A 19022-nucleotide genomic window follows, 5' to 3' on the forward strand; every position below is an offset into this window, starting at 1 on the left:
GCTCTCAGGCATTTCTTCAGACCAGTAACAGCCCAATTAGATCAATAAGTCTCTGCTTTTCTGTTTTTCTGCTGCCACAAAGGTGAAATAAGAAACATTAACGGTAATTACTGCATTGGGGTGTAAGAATTAGATTCAATCTCCAGCTCTCATGGAGATCAGATTCACCCACAGAAAAAGCACAGTTTGAGGGGGATTTTTTTTTTATTACTACAGAACTAAACCTACCATGGAACTGAGGATCTTCGCCTCTTACTTGATTCTAGTCTTGGGCAGGGGGTGTTCAAAAAACAGTGAGAACAGAAAACATTTATCCTCATAAAACCATTAATTTATCAATATTACTGCTAGTAAATATTTAGTTCATTGGTTAAAACACTAGTAGTGATCAGAGAAACAAGGAGCAAATAATATTTTGGCAAAAGTTTGAAAAATACAGGTCTCCAATTAAGATTTTGACATTTAAGTCCTGTGTCTGAATAAAAAGCCTTAAATTATTCACAAGCAAGCCTTCTAGTGCAGCCTCCCAAAACACCACGTTCAGATCGTGGTAATCAGATCTCAGATGCAGGAAGAGACTGTGCCCCTTCTTCCTTTGTTTCGAAGTAATTCTGAAATCTAAGCTTTATTCTTATAGTCTCTTAACATTGTCACCAGACAAGATTGTTAGAACAAGGCGAGGAACATGATTCAAAAATAATAAATAGGGGTCCTAAACATTTTTGAATCATTTATATAAAGATGATTTAGGGGGAAAATACCAGTAAGTGTTTCTAGTGATGGGGAAATACCCTTGAGTTCTCATAACGTTTTCGATTAGAAATGATTTTATCAAGACTAAGTTCTCAACATTGGCGACTTACATAATGCAGATTTGACTTGTTAACACAGCCAAGAAAAACCCTCTACCTTTCAGTACCTGGTCCCGAACTTCAATCAGTTGTCTGCACCTCCTTGTTCAGAAACCAAACATCAGTATTACCTCATGTTTAAAAATCCTTTGTTACAGGCAGCACTGCACCAGCTGAAACAGTGTGTAAAATGACAAGAAAAAAGCATGCTTTGCCTTTGTTCCCCTTTAGCCTAAAACAAGAAGCTGGTGCTAAGGAGTTGCCAGAGAACAAAGCACCTGCAGCTGTGGAATTTACAAGAGCTGATGTTTGTAATCCAAGAAGCTAAAAGTCACTGAACTACGGCTATGTTTTTGTGTCAGGGAAACGAATGACAGATTACATCGGCACTTACAAAATTAAAAAGTTTAGCCTCTTTCTACAGGCGTAGCATTGCTGTACACTGCCATGCCTGCAAATACCATGAGACAACATCTGGCCACGTGACAACAAATGCCATTCACAGTTTCAGAATCAAAAGGATGGGGTTTACCCTGCTGTAAAGTTTTCCACTGAAATCACTGTTACTTAAAAGCATACAGGAAAAATATTCCCGCTTTCATATTCTTTCTGCACCAAAACCAAGACTTTTTCTTAATAATGCAACAGCCTGTAAAATAGAGTTCAAATCACTGAGAAGTTCAAACACACCTGGGAAATAATTTTACAGAAGGACTAAGATAACAGCTTAAGTTAGGATAAACTGTATCCAAAGCTACCACAGATGCAAACAGTGAGAAAACAGTAACGCATGGAATTCTGACTCTATTAAAAGTAAGCAAAAGGTCAGTACCCGGCAGCAGGCTTTTTAGAGGTGTGACCCAGAATGACTTATGTGCAACCTGGGTTAACCTTCACTTAGTCCCAGTTTAGCACAGTGTTTCAATGTAAACTGCATTGTAATTTCATGAAACAGCATTAGTTACTCAGGCATTTTGCTGGGGTTTTTTCCTCATTTAACTTTTCTGAGCAACCTTGAACTGACAGCTGCAGAATGACAGGTTATCTGCTAAGGAAAACCCCATCAGCAACAGAGTATCAGGCATCATTTTCCTGTACTTCCCTTAAACCAATCTATTCTGGATCAAGAGAGGAAAGTTTAACTTCTATGAAATTTAGACCCCTGTTTACATGACCAACAAAAACATTTTACAGGTTTAAACAAGAAAAAGCTGACAAGTAAGTTTCTGGCTTTCATTGCTAAAAAACCCAATGACAACCAAGCCACAAGAATCAGTATATCAGCTGTTAATTATAATAAAGGCACCAACATGTGTAAAGTTTTTTTTTTTGTTTAACACTGCTACTGCTGCTGCTGCTCCTTCTCCTCTGTTCCAAATGCTGTCCACATATGACCTTTCTATGTCAGCAAATATAAGTGGTTTTCTGATCTGCATACTCTTTAAAACTCTGGTCACAAATGCATTCATAAATTGATACCTTTCCAACTAAAGGAAGAGTCTAAACTTGTAACTTTTATCAAGCTCACTCAGCACCACTCTCGCAGCACCTCAAACTCCCTCCTCCCTAGCTCTGCCACAAACACACTGAAAAAGCACTAAAGACATATCTTACAGTGCAAAAAGCTCCAGTTCCAAGACACGGGCTAATTTACTGCTTATCTAATGCATGAAAGCACAAGCCACAGAACTTCTGAACACGAAATTACTCCTTACATAAGAAGACCAGTTTTCCTTCAGAAGTCTATTTCAGGAAAACTATCAGTGTCCCAGTGTCCTCATAAACAATGTAAGCATAGCAGCTGTTTATGTCATACAGTATCACTTCACAACGTCAGCTAATCATCATAATGAATTAAAGAATAATAATTTTATTTTCTTAATAAAAATCCCATCAAGCCACATTATAGCCTTAGAAGATCCTAACATGTCTGTAAGGAGCTGAGGCTGGTGGATCTCACCTAGCTACAACAATGTCAACTCAAATACAAAACATAATGTCTTTCAACAAACACTGGAGAAAATACACTTATTAAGGCAGACAAACATACCCAAAAGCCTCAGACAGAACTCTACACAACAACAAGGGAAGCAGACCCCAATCCCACCAAGCTGGTCCCTGGATTTTGTGTGCAAGGCTCTGCCTCGCCTTTCCTCATTAATTTTGTTTATCTCCTGCAGTTTGGTTCCATATGAAGAAGTGCTAAACCTAGAACATTGTGTGGATGTAATGTCTTTACTAACAGAGAAGAGGCTCCACAAAAGCTTTCTGCACCAACAGGAACAAAACAGGCTCGGGTTTACACAAGTAGACATTGCTTGAATCATTACAGGACTCTAGTTTTCAAAACAAAACAGGAGATGAAAACTTGCTTTTCTCCTAGAAGTGAATGGAATTACTTGCTTTCAACCCTTCCTCAACAACCAAACACCCAACCAGAAAAATGTGGAAAAAAATTTCCACTAAGTTCCCACCGAGATGAACTAGGAGTTAATTTCTATCTAAATTAATTAAAAAAAACATAATTTATTTTCTTGTAAAGGACATGATAGGAGCTTATATAAGTGCAAGTAATTTATTTCACATTCCCTTAAGTATAAACAAGAACCTCAAAAGTTTCAGATTTTATTTGACTTACAAGCATCTTCTAATGAATTAATAACTGAGACTTCCTGTAAAACCTAGCAGAGCACTTTTGAGAGGGACTGTAAGGAACTGTTTAGCGTGAATTCACTTTTTATTTCACATCTGCTATTCCTTTTTCAGAAAAGCTCTACTGAGGATTAGCCTTGAAAACTCAAAAAATGTCACAAAAACTCAACCTCTCCTTCCTTTGGCAATTTCAAACATGAAAAGACTTCCCTAAATGTGATACTGCATAGTTTACAAGCTCTGAAAAACTGAAACTACTCCAAAATTTTATTCAAAAGAAGGGGAAAACAGCAGACTTTCAAAATGTAACTGCACTGAGACCACCATCGTGCGCGTGTGCACATACACAGATTGCTAGGCCAGCAGGCCAAAGTGTACAGTAAGTTCTACAGCTGTCTTGACACTTACCCTGTTTACCTAGAATGACAGAGATCCCCACCTCATTATTTTTTTTTGGCACACTGGTATTGAAGCAAGGTATACTGCACTCATACACCAGACAAATGATACTCTAGACAAAGCTATCACAGCATGTCAGGTCACAAAAAAAGCTTCCCAGTTTAAACAGGCCCTTAAAGTCACTGAACCCAAATGCAAGCAGTGCAAAATGTTACTCCCAGCCCACTAGGTTTTTTTAAAGCTTTTGTTGTCATCAACAGCTATTAGTAAAATAATAACTTTATCTTACACAGCTGTACCTTTCTTTATATGATGGATGGGATAGTCATTCTGAGATACTGAGTGATGCTAGAGAAAGCAAATATGAAACAGGACCCTTCCAAAAAGGGAGTCTGGTTCAAAGAAAGCAAGAAACAGCGAAGTTCTGTAAGCAAATCCGATTGCAGTGAAGTTAATATGGTGAGTGGGGGCACAGAGGTAGGTTAAACGGGGCCAGAGGGAAGAAGATGGCAAACTTGCTTGGGCTGTTGACCTTTCACAGTGAGTATTAAATAAAACCAATCTGTTTAATTCTCAGACAAGAACTTTCAACAATAACATTCCTTGAGTGTGCAAACAAGAAAAATCCTGGCCAGCAAAGCTTAAGAAGATTAGCATACGGTCTTTAAGGGTCAATTAGGTCCTTTCAACCTGCAGTCTCCCCCACAATTTAAAACTGAGTTGCCCCAAACTGAGCACCACCCTCGCACAGAAAACACATCTCTTCCTTGAAGTAGAGTTTGCCGGTGCTAGGAAATCCCGCTGCTCCACTATCAGGGCCTCAGCACCAAGCAAAACAGCTGATGCCACAGTTCACCGCAAGAAAGCAGTAACACATGCTACCAGGTATCTACCCATCACCCAGCTCTGAAAAGCAGAAGAGTGCAGTCCACAAGACAGGAAGGACAGCAAACAGGCGATATCTAGAAGCCCAGTGAAACACTGCATATACGTAGGTATTTTCCGAAAATCCATTACAACCTCAGCTTCAGACAGTATCAGCAATGGAAATACCAGAAAATGAAGCAGCCAGAGTATCTATAAGCAGCACCACAACTAGCACTGCTACCCTCCCCGCTACTATGAACAACGCAACAACAAAGTGGATAGTGTCTTGTTTACAAGGACAAGTTGAGCAAGGAGTATTTTTCCAGACACATCTTAGACCAACCGGAATGCACAATTGTTATTTTGCAGGATTAGAAGCCTCCAGAAATCAAACAACCACACCCACAGGATCTTTAGCTGGAAAAAATGAAAGGCAGACCACAAGTGATTTAGAGAAGGATGACAAATCACAAAACCATCTATATTCTTATGAACCAATGCAACAAGTGAAAAAAAAATGTATGAGTTAGTTATGACACACCACAAATATCAGAAATGGCTGTAGTATATAAAGGAATTGTAAGCAGGTTTATAATTAAAGAATCTGTCGTCAGAAATACTAAATAACTAGTAGTTTCCAACATCCTAAGTGTTGTTCTTGCTTCTATCTGATGTTTCAAGTCCACAGTTCAAAGAACTGGCAGCTCTTTTTCACAAAACTACTACTCTCTCAAGTCAGTTTTTCCATAAACTGAATTCTGAAGCATGTATTCTCTGAAGCTCTTCAAATAAAATGTCTCATTCCAGGATAGGGAAAAAATAAGTTTGATAACAACTCATAATTGAGCCATTTCTAAGAAACCCGAGCTGAAGGAAGATAGGAACATAAGCAATACAAAAGTAGTTTAACAGAGTCACTTTTAATCAGTTGGAAAGCTAAATATCTTAAAGTTATAATGATTTTTAAAGTATCTTCTGAATAAGATCTTAATGGTTCTTGAAACAAATACAATGCATTTGTTGAGACATTAATTATTTTTTTTTACTAGTAAGGCGGCTCATTAGCTCGATACTATTTGACTATCAGATGCACATGTCAGCGTTTCTTTGAACAGTCTCAGAAGATGCATGTTTTCCTCTTACCTCCTACAATGCCTTCAGTGGCTCTCACCCCTTCTTTTTCTTTTCTCTTTTTGAACTCCAAGGTCTCTCTCCTCCCTCCACACAACCTCCTACTCCATGCAACCTGTTTCCTCCTTGGAAGGATTTTCACTACCGTCCTGCCCTGGCAGGGCCCGGTTCTCGCTGCTGCCAGCAGCTGTGTGCTCTGCAGAGGAACTCTGAGTCTCAGCTGAGCAAGACCCACACTGCCCCGTTTCCACATTACTCACTTTTGCGTAACTGGTTTTGACTTCACCCAGAGCAGGCTGCGCTCACCGTTCTTTATTAAAGAAAGGAGAAAATATTGCCATGCAAACGCGGGCCTGCACAGACCGTATCTTTGGCCTCCTTCACAGGACTGCACACCACCCTTCGGTGCGACGGCAGCAGCCGGTCACCGTTACTGTAATTACCCACACAGCCCCGAGGAACGCAGACAGCCGCCAAACGCGGTCTGCAGAGGCTGCTCCGGTCACCGCGGAGCTGGCTTCCAGCCCCCGGGCAAGCCCTCACCAGTCGTTCCCTCTCCCCCAGCATTTCCCTGCCAGAAACCCCGCACACGAGGGGCGCCGACTCCCGCTCCGCCACTCGCCCGCGGGGGCCACGGCGCCCAGCCGGAGACCAGCAAGCCCCGGCCCCCCACCCGGCCCGCGGCCGCCTCGCGCCGCCGCTCCCGCCCGCGGCCACCGGGGCTGCCGGCACGGCCGGGACGCGCCGCTCCGCTCAAGGTGAGCGCCGGCACGGGCGGCTGCCGCTCCCCCGCCGCCTGGCACGGCCCCCTGGGGCTCCGCCCGGGCCGGCAGCCCGCCACCATCCGCGTCCCACCCGGCTGCCCGCCATCCCTCCGCGCCACCGCCACGCCGGGCCCCCGCCGCCCCATCCCGCCGCTCACCCAGAAGGGCTCGTAGGTGTCCGCGCTGCAGAAGCTCTCGATCCCCATGGGGCGCGGCGAGGCGGCCGCGGGCTCCGCGGCAGCGCTGCGCTTCCCCTCCGCACCTCTCCGTGCCCGGGCGGCGGCGGGCGGGGACGTGCCGGCAGCGCCAGCGCCGCGCCCTGATTGGCTCCGTGGTCACGGGGATGCCGAGCCCCGGCGGCGCCGCCGCCCGCGCTGCGCGGCCCCGCCTCGGGGGGGGGGTGGGCAGGGAGGCGCTGCGTACCCCGCGCCGCCTCGCCGGCCGTGTGGCTGCCCGTCGCCCCCGCGCAGCCGCCGGGGGACGGGCCCGGCAGGCTGCGATCCCGGCCGGAGCCCAGCGCGTCCCTGGTAGTGTGACCACGGCGGGAGACTCGCCCCCCGCCGCCCGCCGGGTCCCGCTTCGCCGGCCGCGGACCGCACCTGCCCGGCAGGCGCCACGGCATCCCCCTCCCCGCGGCGCTGCTCTAGCCCCTGGGGACAGGTACCCCACGCATCCCCCGTGGAGAGGCACCGCGGTACCCTGCCGGCACCCGGGCCCCGCGGGACAGAGCCACGGCACCCTGCTCCGGGAAGGCCACAGGAAAAGCCTGGGCTCACGCTTGAACACTCGGCTTTGCAACGTGAACTGCCAGTTAAACTGGTTTCAAAGCCCTGAACTAGTTCAAGTTGGCTAGCATGAGCTGAGCCAAAACAGCCTCATCCGCAACCAAGTCCTCACAGAAACAGGTACAAGTTGCAATAACTGCAGCCCCTGTGGTTGCACATGGTCGCGCCTTGCCGCGCTCTTCACGTCCTATTTAAAATGCATTGGTTAAACCCATGGACAGCATCGACGCGCAGCTGACTTACCTAACCTACTAGCACAGGCCAGCTGGAGGACAGATGGCGCCTATGTAGGAAGGGCATCATATGCTGCAGGAAAGAGCAGGGTGGTTACATACTACCCTACAGTAACATCTGAAAGCTTTAATCACACAAGTTAAGTAAAGAACCTCAATTAAAAAAAACTTTTATTCATATTTCTGTCCTGTTTTGTGCACACTCTACATTTATCTTAAAATCATATTAAATACCTTAGTGGAATTTTTTTTGATATCTCAGTGCTCACTATGTCTCCTGTTGAAAAAGTTACATCACAGTTTCCAGCATCTGTTATCCTACCACCCCTCAGCTGTAATGAATACACTACTTTGTGCAACATATAATATAAACTATCCCATAGTTAAGAACTTAGCTTTTTTAATAGCACTATTAATAAACTAGTAAACCAGAAAAAATAAAGCCTCTAAGAACTTATACCTTTACACCTACTCTGTCCAAAAACAGAATATAAAATTATAGTTGAAATGATACATCAGAAAATTGTTTAGGATATAGAGATCATATGCAGGGATTGTTCCAAACAAGATGGTAAATAAGCATGAAGGAAGGAGGGTCAAGAAAAATTTTTACCCACACATGTTTTTCTCCAGATACTATTGCATGCTAAAAGACTAACAAAACTTAAGTTACACTTTCAGGATTCAGACTTTCCAATTACATCAGTGTAATAATATTTTTCAGCCTCAAACTGTCCCTATATCAATGGTCATGCACCATATTAATGATGTTTCTCATCGAGTAAAGATACTTGGATCTGCACCTCTAATTAGTACCGTTCCAATCAATTCCATCTCCTTCCCTTAGAAACTCTAAGCAACAGCAACACCAACAAAGATGTAAACCAAAGTGCAGTCAAAATACAGAGTAAATAATTAATATGAAGGGAAGCTGAGGAGTTCAGAAGCAAAATGCAACAGACTCAAATTATTTGTTGTGGAGGAAAAAAAATAGAACTGACATAAGCCCAAACCTCCAAAGAGATACAGAACCAAGATCTCAGAGTACCAGAAAGTCACTGAATCTAGATTTCACAAACCCTTGTTATAACAGCATCTTTTAAAACACAGTTTAATACATACAATAGAAACTGCAATCTTACTTAGAAAGGCATTTCCTTGCAATCAGGGGGAAAACCCAAAACCCTAAAATTCTATTTTGATCTCCAAACTTTGCTTTGTAGGATACAAATGAAAGCTGGATAGGAAACACAGGGGGGAAAATGGTAACAACTTATCAACTGGAAATGAGGCGTAATAGAACACTGACCCAGAATAGCATGGAGAAATTTGGAAGGACGCAGAGCAAAATGTTTTGACTGTGAAAACACACATGTTAAAGTTTGCTCATCACCAGAGTTGCACTGGAGATCCCGGCAGCAGACTTGGGACAGAATGAGGCACTTTCTGCTGCTGACTCATGGGAAGTTACTGCTATGTTAAAGGAATGGATTAACTTCACCATTACTTCTAAAGAACTCCTTTTCTCCTGCATATTATTTGCTCTCCCCTGACAGAGACTCTTTGGAAGCTCATAATATAAATATTTGCTTTGAGAGAAAATGTAAAAAAAAACAACCAAACAAAAAAAATCCAACAAAACCCCTCACACCACACTTCAAGGCCCTAAACAGTTTCCTAAGGACGACTCACATCTTCCTTCAAGCCCAAACAGGCTGCTCCATCTAAGCCATGACTAATGCAGTTTGTTCTTCCACACTGGGTGCATTTCCTTTGGAAAATACTCAATCCATCCATAAGTAAACACTGTTGACTCATCCCGGCCACATGAAGCACACACGCAGGCCTCCAGCCGCAGCAGGGCTCCTCAGGCTCCCAAACACCCACCATACAGTTACCTTTTGGCAAGGCCTTTTAATTAAAAGCTTATTTTTGGCGAGTCCTTTTAATTTGTCTTTCAGGGATTTAGTTTGTCTTTCAGGGATTCAGTACAAAACTTTGCTACACATCAGGGAGCAACGGGCTCATTTTCCATGTTCCCCCCCCAAATAAATCACACTGACAAGCTTTGAAATTGGAGAGAAGACAGCACAGCAACCCTGACGGCAGCCCGGTGCCCCCGCCCCACCTGACAGGGCCGAACCACGGGCAGGCGCTGGCAGGGTGCCGAGCGGCACCTCCATGCACACCACCCAGGCAACGCTCGTTATTTTATCTTTTTTTTTTTAATCATTATTATCCCCTGGCAACACAGGGGATCCCCCCCAGGCCAGGGGGCAGCTCGCCGCAGGGAACAGGCCCGGTGCCCGCCCGCCGCCTCAGGCAGCTCGGCCCCGCCTCAGGCAGCCGCGGGTAGCGCGCCGTCCCCGCTCGAACCGCACGCCCCGCCCCGCCGGCGCTCTCCGATTGGCTGATGCGCGCAGCGAGGCGGGGCCGGCGGCCGCCCGCCCCCCTCCCTCTCCCAGCGCGGCGCATGCGCAGTGCCCGCCGCCGGGCTGCCACATCCGGGTCCTCGGCGCAGCCGCGGGGCCATGGCGACGGTGGCGGAGCTGAAAGCAGGTTGTGAGGGCGGAGGGGTGGCGGCGGCGAGCTTCGGGTGCCGAAAGGGTGGGCAGCTGGCCTTTAGTTCAACACCCGGGCTCCGCTTAGGTACCCTAGGGCCCGGCGCTCCTGGCCCTCACACTGCCAAGCCCCCACACGAGCTCGCTGCCCTTGGCATTTATTTTGCTCTCGTTTTCACTCCTATAAAATATCTTGGTCCAGTAGCATCTTAACTCTGAAATTGCTAGAACGGGTGTTTACTACCAAAGAAATACTATTCTGATTTCTTTGAAGGCTTAACTTTTATCTGTAATGTTCCTGCTGTTGTTACCCGCTGGCACGCATGCAGGTGTGAATATCTTATCTTTATTTCCCTGTGAATATGCCGAAATTATGTTTATATTGTGGATGATAACTGCTGCTTGGAGGTGTTTGGCTTTATATTAACAGATCTTTTTATGGTAATAGTTTTAAAGGACACACTGGAAAAAAGAGGTGCTCTTGGACAAATAAAAGCAAGGATCAGAGCTGAAGTTTTTAATGCACTGGATGACCAAAGTGAACCACGGCCACCACTGTCCCGTGAAAATTTCTTAATCAATGAATTAATTCGTGAATACCTGGAATATAACAAGTACAAATATGCAGCATCTGTTTTAACTGCAGGTACTGGGGCTGATTTTTGTTGCCATCACTGTATTAATAGACAGTTACTGTTCGGTTGAGCAATTCCACTGATACTATGAAATTAATAAGCAGGACCAAGCTGCACAATCTTGTCTTCCCTTGGAAATAACATAAGAATGCTCTCTCCACAGCTTTACTTGCAGTATTAAGTCAAATCGTACCATTAGTTTTCAAGAAAACTTACTCTTTGTTCCTTATCCTTGAGTTGAATGCTTTGATAGAGTAGCTGATGAAAGAGCAAGAAAACTTCCTAGCAGCCTGCAAAGTCAAAATATCTATCTTGAAATGTCTGCTTTTGTTTGGAAAATCACTAACAATATTTGTAAAGCATATATTACATTTTTTATCTCATTGGCATTTAGGTAAAATAAAACAACCAGAAAGACTACAAAGGAACAAAATTTCTTTGAGGAATGAGTAATTTTAAAGTTGTATGTACATAAAGTAGTTAATAGTCTGAATTCTAGCAGTTTTGGCAATTCATACATATATACTGTGTCAGAAACGAGGTTAGATCTCCTCAGCTTAAATAACAGAAAAAGGAATATGAATAAGATCCATATTTTTTAACAACTGCATTTAAGCATTACTGTTACTGGCTGTGCTAAAATACCAATATGTGAGAGAGTAGCTGTAATTTATATGTAATCTGCTGTTCTGTAGTTGTACTTAGATACAGTAATACATTTGCTATTTAATAATTTGATGTATTTTACTCCCCCTTGAGAAGAGGGAATGGAGACAGTGTATATAGTAGTTAATGTATGGAATCTGCTTGGTAACAGTACTTCTTTAGAGAAAAAGAGTTGCCTGATTGGTGTATCTTTGTAATGCAAGACTTCTTTAATGTTTTTCTTAGATTCCTTTAAAGTGAAGATAAAACATTAGCGCTTCATACTCATGTAATTTAAAATAGCATATTACAATTTTTAAGTGAGTTCCCTGGAATTACAACATACTGCTAGATATGAGTAGTCTACAAGGGAGGTGTGTACTCTCATGTCTTTTGAAGTCTGCTGTTAATTGGTGATGTTTTTCTTACCAGTGTTAAGAATTTTGGGAAAATCTCTTTTCCAGAATCCGGCCAGCCTGAAGTGCCCTTGGATAGACAGTTTCTTGCTAAAGAGCTGAATATAGTTGAAGACACAAATGCAAAATCAGTGTAAGGAGTGATTTTGGAATGCGCAATATATTCTGTTCTGCATGTATTTTTCTCTTTGGTGTTATTATTAATCACGTAGAAATGTTCTCATGAGTTGAAATGTGAATAGATCACGTGCCTGCTCTAACGTGCTGGATTCAGATTCACAATGTCAAACATGGGGCCATTTTCAAACGTACTCCAAACTAACATTTCATTCTGCCAACTCTGCAGCATTCTCCAGACAGCGTATTTGCACAGCAAAACACAAATTTCTTACCAGTACAGTCTTCCCTGCAGTCAGAAGTAGAAAACAGATACGCTGTTTGCCTATCAGTGAGTTGCTTTGTAGAGCAAGAGCGAGGTTATTGTACTCTGAGATTAGATAAAAGTTCACAACACACTGTCACGACTGCATTAATGGGTTAGGGTACTGAAGCAGGTTTAAACATGTTTGGCATTCTTTGTAGCTTGTACTGTCAGAATCCATCAAGTGCTTAGGAAGAATCAAGTTTGGGATGTGCAGTGATGGACTGGGCTATAGCCTGCCAATGTCTGATCCTTTGTACTGTGTGAGTGGGAATGTGGATCTATGTTCTTGTGCTAAGCATGTTCCAGTTCTTCACCTACAGGGGATCTGGAGCTTAGTTGAGTGTCTCCTAGTGCGAGCTTTTTAAGAGAGTGTTGGTGTTCAGGGTGGGCTTAGGTCTGTGATTATTTATATAATGATATATATCATCAATGTATTTAATAACGAGATCTATATTATGCCAAGAATCATAATATTTTAAATAATTAAAGACATCTGTACATACTCTAGAAGTAAACATTAAGATCTCAGAAGTTCTGAGGAAAGGGTGTTTTTCTAATGCTCAATATTTTATGGACTTAGGTTGTTCTTCTCATTTCTTTCTTAAGCAGACCTCTCTTGTATGGAATTCTCTCTCATTTCTTACATGGTGGTAAAGAAGAAAGTACCCAGAATACCCTTCCAAAAGTGTCTTTGCGGAATTATCCAAAGCAGAACTTTGGCAAACCACCTACGGAGAGAAATCAAAAAGGTGGGTGTGGTGTCATTTCATTAGTTTTATTTGTGACTAGATTTTCTATACGGTACATATGCCTACAACAGCATAAACATGCAGATGGACACAGTGTACCTCCTCTGTGCAAGGAATACTTTGAACTGACACCTTTGTAAGAAAAATTCTTCAGCGGAGCAGTGTGTATACCTCAAAAATACCGTTAAGCTGTGTGACCTGACCGTACCTATTGCTCATGTATTTGTTTAGGAAAGGTCCTGCTATACCCAACTCAAGAAAGAACCACCCATGATTTCTAACACTACCTGTGTATGTGCCTTTCTTTAAGTAAGTGACCAACTTACACCAACACTTAGGCCTGCTTCTCTCTGCCGGTATGCTGATGCGACAGCATATATGGCATACAAATCCGACTGCCCTCAGAAGTGCTTGACTGGTCTTGAAAGGTGTCAGCAGTAGAACCTTCTCTCTTATACAAGAATGTATTTTATTTATAAAGTAGACATTTTAAAATAATCCAGACAGCCAAATTTTTATAATTTTTCAACACTGCAAGGCACTGTGATGCTCCTGTTACCCTGTGGTAGCTGTAGCTACTTGTTAGTTACTAGGTGCAAGGGGAAAAAACAAATTGCTTGGCTTTAGTCTATTAAGATTTTTGGACTGTTACAACCAGAAAACTCATTTAAATTGGACAATTTTGCTATTCCAGTTTGCAGATTGTAGAGTATCTGTTATGCAATTTATAGTTTTAGAAACAGGCTTACTGCTCTCCAGTTACTGGTAAAGAGCAGAAAATATTAATATCCCAACTCTCAGTATCAGAAAGTTCATCCACCAAATTGCTTTACCAGTTCCCTAAAAGTTAAACTGGCCAAATTGTACTCCCTTAGGCCATTACAAATCTGGAATGGGTCAGCTAAAGACACTCTTATTACATTGGCAATTTAATACAAGAATTTAACCTGAATTCTCAGTGAAAAATAGTGGGCGTATCTCCCTGTTTCTCATCTGTTCTAATTTCCATAGAAAGTTCTTAACTCTTTAGCTGTCAGTTCTGTATATGGGCATAAATCTTTTCTGAGGGCATAATTCACATCCCATTGACTGCAGAAGCTTTAGCTCTGATTCATTGCTCTGTAGCAGAACACTGCTAAATCTTAATTTCCCTTTCTGGTCTGCTTTTTGATTTACAATTAATACGGCCTAAGCTACAGAATGAAAGCGTCCAGTTTTTTCCTTCAATGTGTCTACTTAGTGTATTATTTCGCTTTCTACTGTGAGAATTTAGGACTATTGTGTTAGTACTCTCAACTATTTATTTTGTATCCAAAATTTGGAAAAATATGAGGCCTGAGATACTACTGACATCTAAAAAGTGCGAGAGAAGTACTAAAACACCTTTTCTGAACAGCTAATTCATTGAGGCAATGTTGTTTCCCTTCTGCCAGAAGAGGGGGCTGAAGAAATAAATTTTCAATACCAAAACTGATAAATTATCTCTTTGTTAGAAAATAATTATTCCTATCAGAAATGTCTCAATTTTTTAAAACAAACTCAGTGTATGGAAGAATTGTTTTAAAGTATAACTTTGTACGTCAGCTCTGAAATTGGTTCTGTGCAGGGTCACTTTGCCCTGTTGGCTCCAGTATAATTTCACATGGGGATTTAATTGTTTAGAGTTCATTACAAAACTCAGGATTAATCATAAGACATGACAGCACATTGCTTTTTGACCTAAACAAAAACATAACAGCTTTAAGGCTTTTAACTTCTAAGTAACAGTAGCCTGAAATTACTGCCTGCATGTGTATATGGAATATGTCAGTGGAGACCAAAAGGCAGTGGGTTTAAAATACTAATTCTCTAGCTGTTTTAATTAGGGTGCATATTCTGGTCATCAAGTCTGTCCATTAACTCAGCCCTCAAAGTCTCATGTTTAACATCTAACTTTTCATATTAGAAATTATCTTGCTTATTTAGTTGAACGAATGTTCCAGCAGACTGGGGATCCTGATAAGACACATGGAATCTGGTGTTTCTGTTAGTTCATTCACTATAGCCAAGGTGGAAGCTGTCTGAAATGCAGTCTTCAGTGATGTAAAGCTCTTACCTCATACAGTTGCATGGAAAAATTTGTTCGTAAAATTGCCCAAGTTTCCTATGATGATACTCTTTATCAAAGTTGATAATAGTAGAAAATAAGAGTTATAACTTTGCATCTCCACATGCCTGAAAGTATTTATGTCTGTGTTTCATTTTCAGATAGAATTCCAGAACCTGGAAGGATGGCTGGCATTAGCATCGAAGAGCCCCTTGTTTTACAAAATACGAACAGATAGTATCTTTTATATGTTAATTTCTCATGTAAAGTTCTGTAAGAGTTAATTTAAGAAATTCTTCTTTGCATAAACTTCCCTGATATGTCCAGTGGGACCATTTCAGCATGTTAGGTCTACCCATGAGACAGGGTGACAGGGTCATACTTACTGTCAATGAAAAAAAAATGGTAGCAAAGGCTCTCTTCCTCCAGCGCTAATCAAAGGAAAACTGTATAGGCAGACAGATTAGTGAAGCCTGTGTCTAGAATGGGACCTAAAAATATTGGTTTTACTTTATAAAAATTAATAAGATAACGTAATTTCTGCACTTTCCTTATTATGTTAGTCTTTGTGTGTTGTCTGTTTCTGAATAAAACTTCCCAGTTTTGTTCTGTGTGGTATTTTGAAAGCATTAAAACTAAACATTTTAATCATTCTTTAAAAAGAAGAAGCTGCTACTTGCAGATAAGTATGGGAAAATAAAATCTGAATAGACAATTAAAGTGCTTTAGAGGAATAGTTGTTTTTAATTCTCCGGAAACAAGGACTATATTTATCTTCATGCCAGCAAACAAGAGAGGGTAAGTCTTTTCCATCTGGAGTTGCTATAAATTGTACGGTGTAACACTGAGTATATGGGAGGGGGAGGAACTTCTGTTTTTTTCCCAAATTACATGAAACTCAAAAGTCAGGCAAAGCTAAAAATAAAGTTGCTAATAGATTACTGATTCCCAGAACTGTTTTTAGCTGAGGTATTTACATGTTTTGAAATGGTATTTTATTTTAAAAGCCAAACTTACAGGGGTACATCAAAAATAACAGGTTAGCTATTTTTCTTTACTCATTTTAACAAAACATAAATGCAGACATTTCCAGTGGTACTCAAATCGTATAAAAACATTTTTAGGGTTGTGTTCTTTAAAATCTTAATTGTTAGATAAGTGGTACAGTAAGTGGGGGGAAAACAAAAGAAGAAGAGAACATGGAGCTTGTGAATATACATGAAAGGATCCCGAGCTGTACAGACTATGAAGTTTTGCCTTTATCTTGATTTGACCCAGTTAGCATTATAGGTATCTTTTTTTATTATTTTGATCAGCAGCCTAGCCTGTCCTCTGCAATTTTGCATTAGAGTAGAGTTACAGGTTGCAAGGAAAAGTTTCATTTTATCTGTTTGAAGCCCCAGCAGTGAGCTCATCCGCTTCGTGTGACTGGCAATGCTGCCAGCTCCCCATGTGCTGATTTCTTAAGTATCTCAGGACTGTTTCCAGGAGGGGAAGGTACATGTTTCCAAATACACCCCAGTCAAATCCTTTAAGTCTTCTGTAGCTTGGCATCAATTATAATTGACAACTGGGTCAAGCACATGAATTTATCTTTGCCCTCAGTGTTTGCTCAGTGCTAATGCCACCATCGGGCACAACTACTTGGCTGAAGAGCCATACATGTAAAAACCACCGTGGGATTCTGCCTCGGTGCTAGGGTCTGTCCTGCCATATTAATGCACATATTCACAATCACTGATCTCTCACTTCATTTCTCTGCCTAAAACTGTAGTAGAAAAATGGTCTTCTAAGGTGTTACTTGCAAATTACCTTCATTTTGGACTGAGCTGAAAGTGCCTCTATGGAAAGTTGCGAAAATAAACTTCTGAACAATGCAGGTATGATTGCTCTGGCCACAGAAATCCCTGAATTTTTAACTTTGGTTTTCCAGAGGTTAAATGCTAGACTCCTGTTTCTCCATAAACCAGTGGCTCAAGTTGTTATGCATATTTGGAACCTGAATTTTCTTTTCAAGGGCAAGGGAAAAAGGCTCTGGGAAACACAGACGCTCTAACCTATGCGAACTGAATCTTTCAGCATAACCAAAGCCATCACATCTGCTTTCTGTCTTCCCACCTTAGATCACATAAAAGCTGCCCAGGTGCCATGGAGCTCCCCGGGAAATGGATTTTTAGTGGGAAAAATGAAATACTATTTTTGTTGTGGTTGAAGAAGGCAAAGGGATGTTGGGTACTTGCCCTTTCCCAAGCATGCAGCTCAGCAGGCTGTTGTATGGTCTCCGCAGCCATGAAAGCAGAGGCTGTTTCCAGGATGTCCTTCACTGGGCATGGAGGCAGAGGTGTGTATCTGAAATCGGAGAAGAAATTTGTTTAAGACAGAGGGAATCTCAGGACTCCTTTTTTTTTTTTTTTTTTTTTTTTTTTTTTTTTTTTTTTGGGGGGTGGTGGTGGGTGGGGTGAGGAGGATTGCAGCTTCAGCTTCAGCCCATTGCCAGGTGGGTGGAAGCTGGTGTGTTTGCTCTCAGTGCAACATGCATTTCGCCCAATTCTCTGATACCCCCACAGTACAGATTTGGGGTTTTGGAACAATTTCTTGTTTCAAAGTATAATCATTGCACAAGCAAAATCAAATTAAAGTGTATTTCCAGTGATACTTACTTGTACAACAAAGCTGTGAAATACATACTAGTTCCATCACATTATTAATGGTCTAGCATTTATTGACCGCACATGAAGTGAGAGAGTCCTTCAAGATGCAGATCTGTAGTGAGTCCTATGAACGTCAGACTGCCTTACTTGTTAATGGATGAAGAGGAATTGCACAATATGGCTGCATTTGCCAAAAAAAATCATTCCTTAAAAGTTTAAGCTAAGCCAGGTCAGTGTTTAGACGAAAATAATTCACAATCCTAGAGTCACAGGTTCAGGTTTTAGTTGAAATGGCTACCTAGGTATGCATGCACAAAAGGTTATTTCCTCAAATCATTTAAGAAGCTCTATCTAGCTTAATTACTGACTGTGATTCTTGCATTAACTGCCCTTATTGTTTCTACTGACATCAGAAAATTAAAAAAAAAAAAAAAAGATATAGGCATGTAGAAGTTTGGGAGCTTAAGCAAAATGCATTTCTGAATTTTATTGGAGATAGAACACTGTAACAGACTGTTAAGGAGGGAATTAGATTAAAAGAGGCTGTTCAGTGTCTAAGCATGATATCACAAGTGAAGGTGACAAGGAGCCTGTGAAGTTTAGTGTGGATATCAGATCTGGAAAGAACTTTGGAATAACTTAACCCACAAGTTTTGGTTGGTTGGTTGGTGTTTTTTTTGTAAATAAAAAAAATCTTTAAAACCAAATTTTTGTTCTTCCGTAGAATCAGAGGCCGCTACATTTATAGACTGCACAGCATCGCTGCTGTTTCAGAGGTATTAGTTTCTGTCATGCACAGGGGAAATTTTTTTCTAAGCTTTATCAACACGCCCCAAGGAGTCGGTTACGCTTTCCTTCCTGAGTGCCCTTTGTATCAAACCAAATCTTGGTGCCAGTTGATCAGTTTTCCGGAGGAGTGATTATTATTGTGTGATAACGTTTAGGAAAAGAAACCCCAAAATATTTGTTCACACTTGCAAAGACACCCTTTCAGTAGCAGCCGGTGTCTGATTCAGGACTGACCTGTGTGCTCCACATACTTCACGTGACATGTCGCCAGCATTAAGCACAAAGCATGTGCTTAACATTAAGCGCTTGGTGACTATTTTACCTCATCAGACTGCTCTCATGATTAATTGTTCTAGCTGGGGTGCAGACTGCCCCTCCTGTTGC

At 41.9% G+C, this 19022-nt stretch overlaps 2 protein-coding genes across 8 annotated transcripts in view; one reads left to right on the forward strand and one right to left on the reverse strand.

Moving 5' to 3' along the window:
• The window catches only part of LOC308062458 (multidrug resistance-associated protein 1), a 77649-nt gene that overhangs the window by 49613 nt on the left and 9014 nt on the right, over positions 1 to 19022 (reverse strand). For 2 of the 5 annotated variants that reach the window (XM_080383987.1, XM_080383988.1), the window contains exon 2: positions 17439 to 17547. In XM_080383987.1, coding sequence (XP_080240113.1) covers positions 17439 to 17547 — 109 coding nt within the window. Of the gene's footprint in view, positions 1 to 6822; positions 7022 to 7692; positions 9605 to 17438; positions 17548 to 19022 lie in introns of those variants that run through there. The other 3 variants (XM_080383990.1, XM_080383991.1, XM_080383989.1) reach the window with 3 other exon arrangements.
• CEP20 (centrosomal protein 20) lies at positions 10098 to 16286 on the forward strand. Of its 3 annotated transcripts, none has more exons than XM_080384003.1 (5): positions 10098 to 10241; positions 10692 to 10889; positions 11988 to 12072; positions 12970 to 13112; positions 15360 to 16286. In XM_080384003.1, exons 1-5 carry the CDS (start codon positions 10214 to 10216, stop codon positions 15434 to 15436), a joined length of 531 nt encoding a protein of 176 aa, XP_080240129.1. In that variant the 5' UTR covers positions 10098 to 10213; the 3' UTR covers positions 15437 to 16286. The 3 variants fall into 3 exon arrangements, with proteins under 3 accessions (XP_080240129.1, XP_080240127.1, XP_080240128.1); XM_080384001.1 differs by lacking the exon at positions 10098 to 10241 and adding an exon at positions 10267 to 10572; XM_080384002.1 differs by lacking the exon at positions 10098 to 10241 and adding an exon at positions 10270 to 10572 and having other exon boundaries at positions 12973 to 13112.

This window comes from Falco punctatus (assembly GCF_963210335.1).
Source record: "Falco punctatus genome assembly, chromosome: 4".
NCBI lineage: Eukaryota > Metazoa > Chordata > Aves > Falconiformes > Falconidae > Falco > Falco punctatus.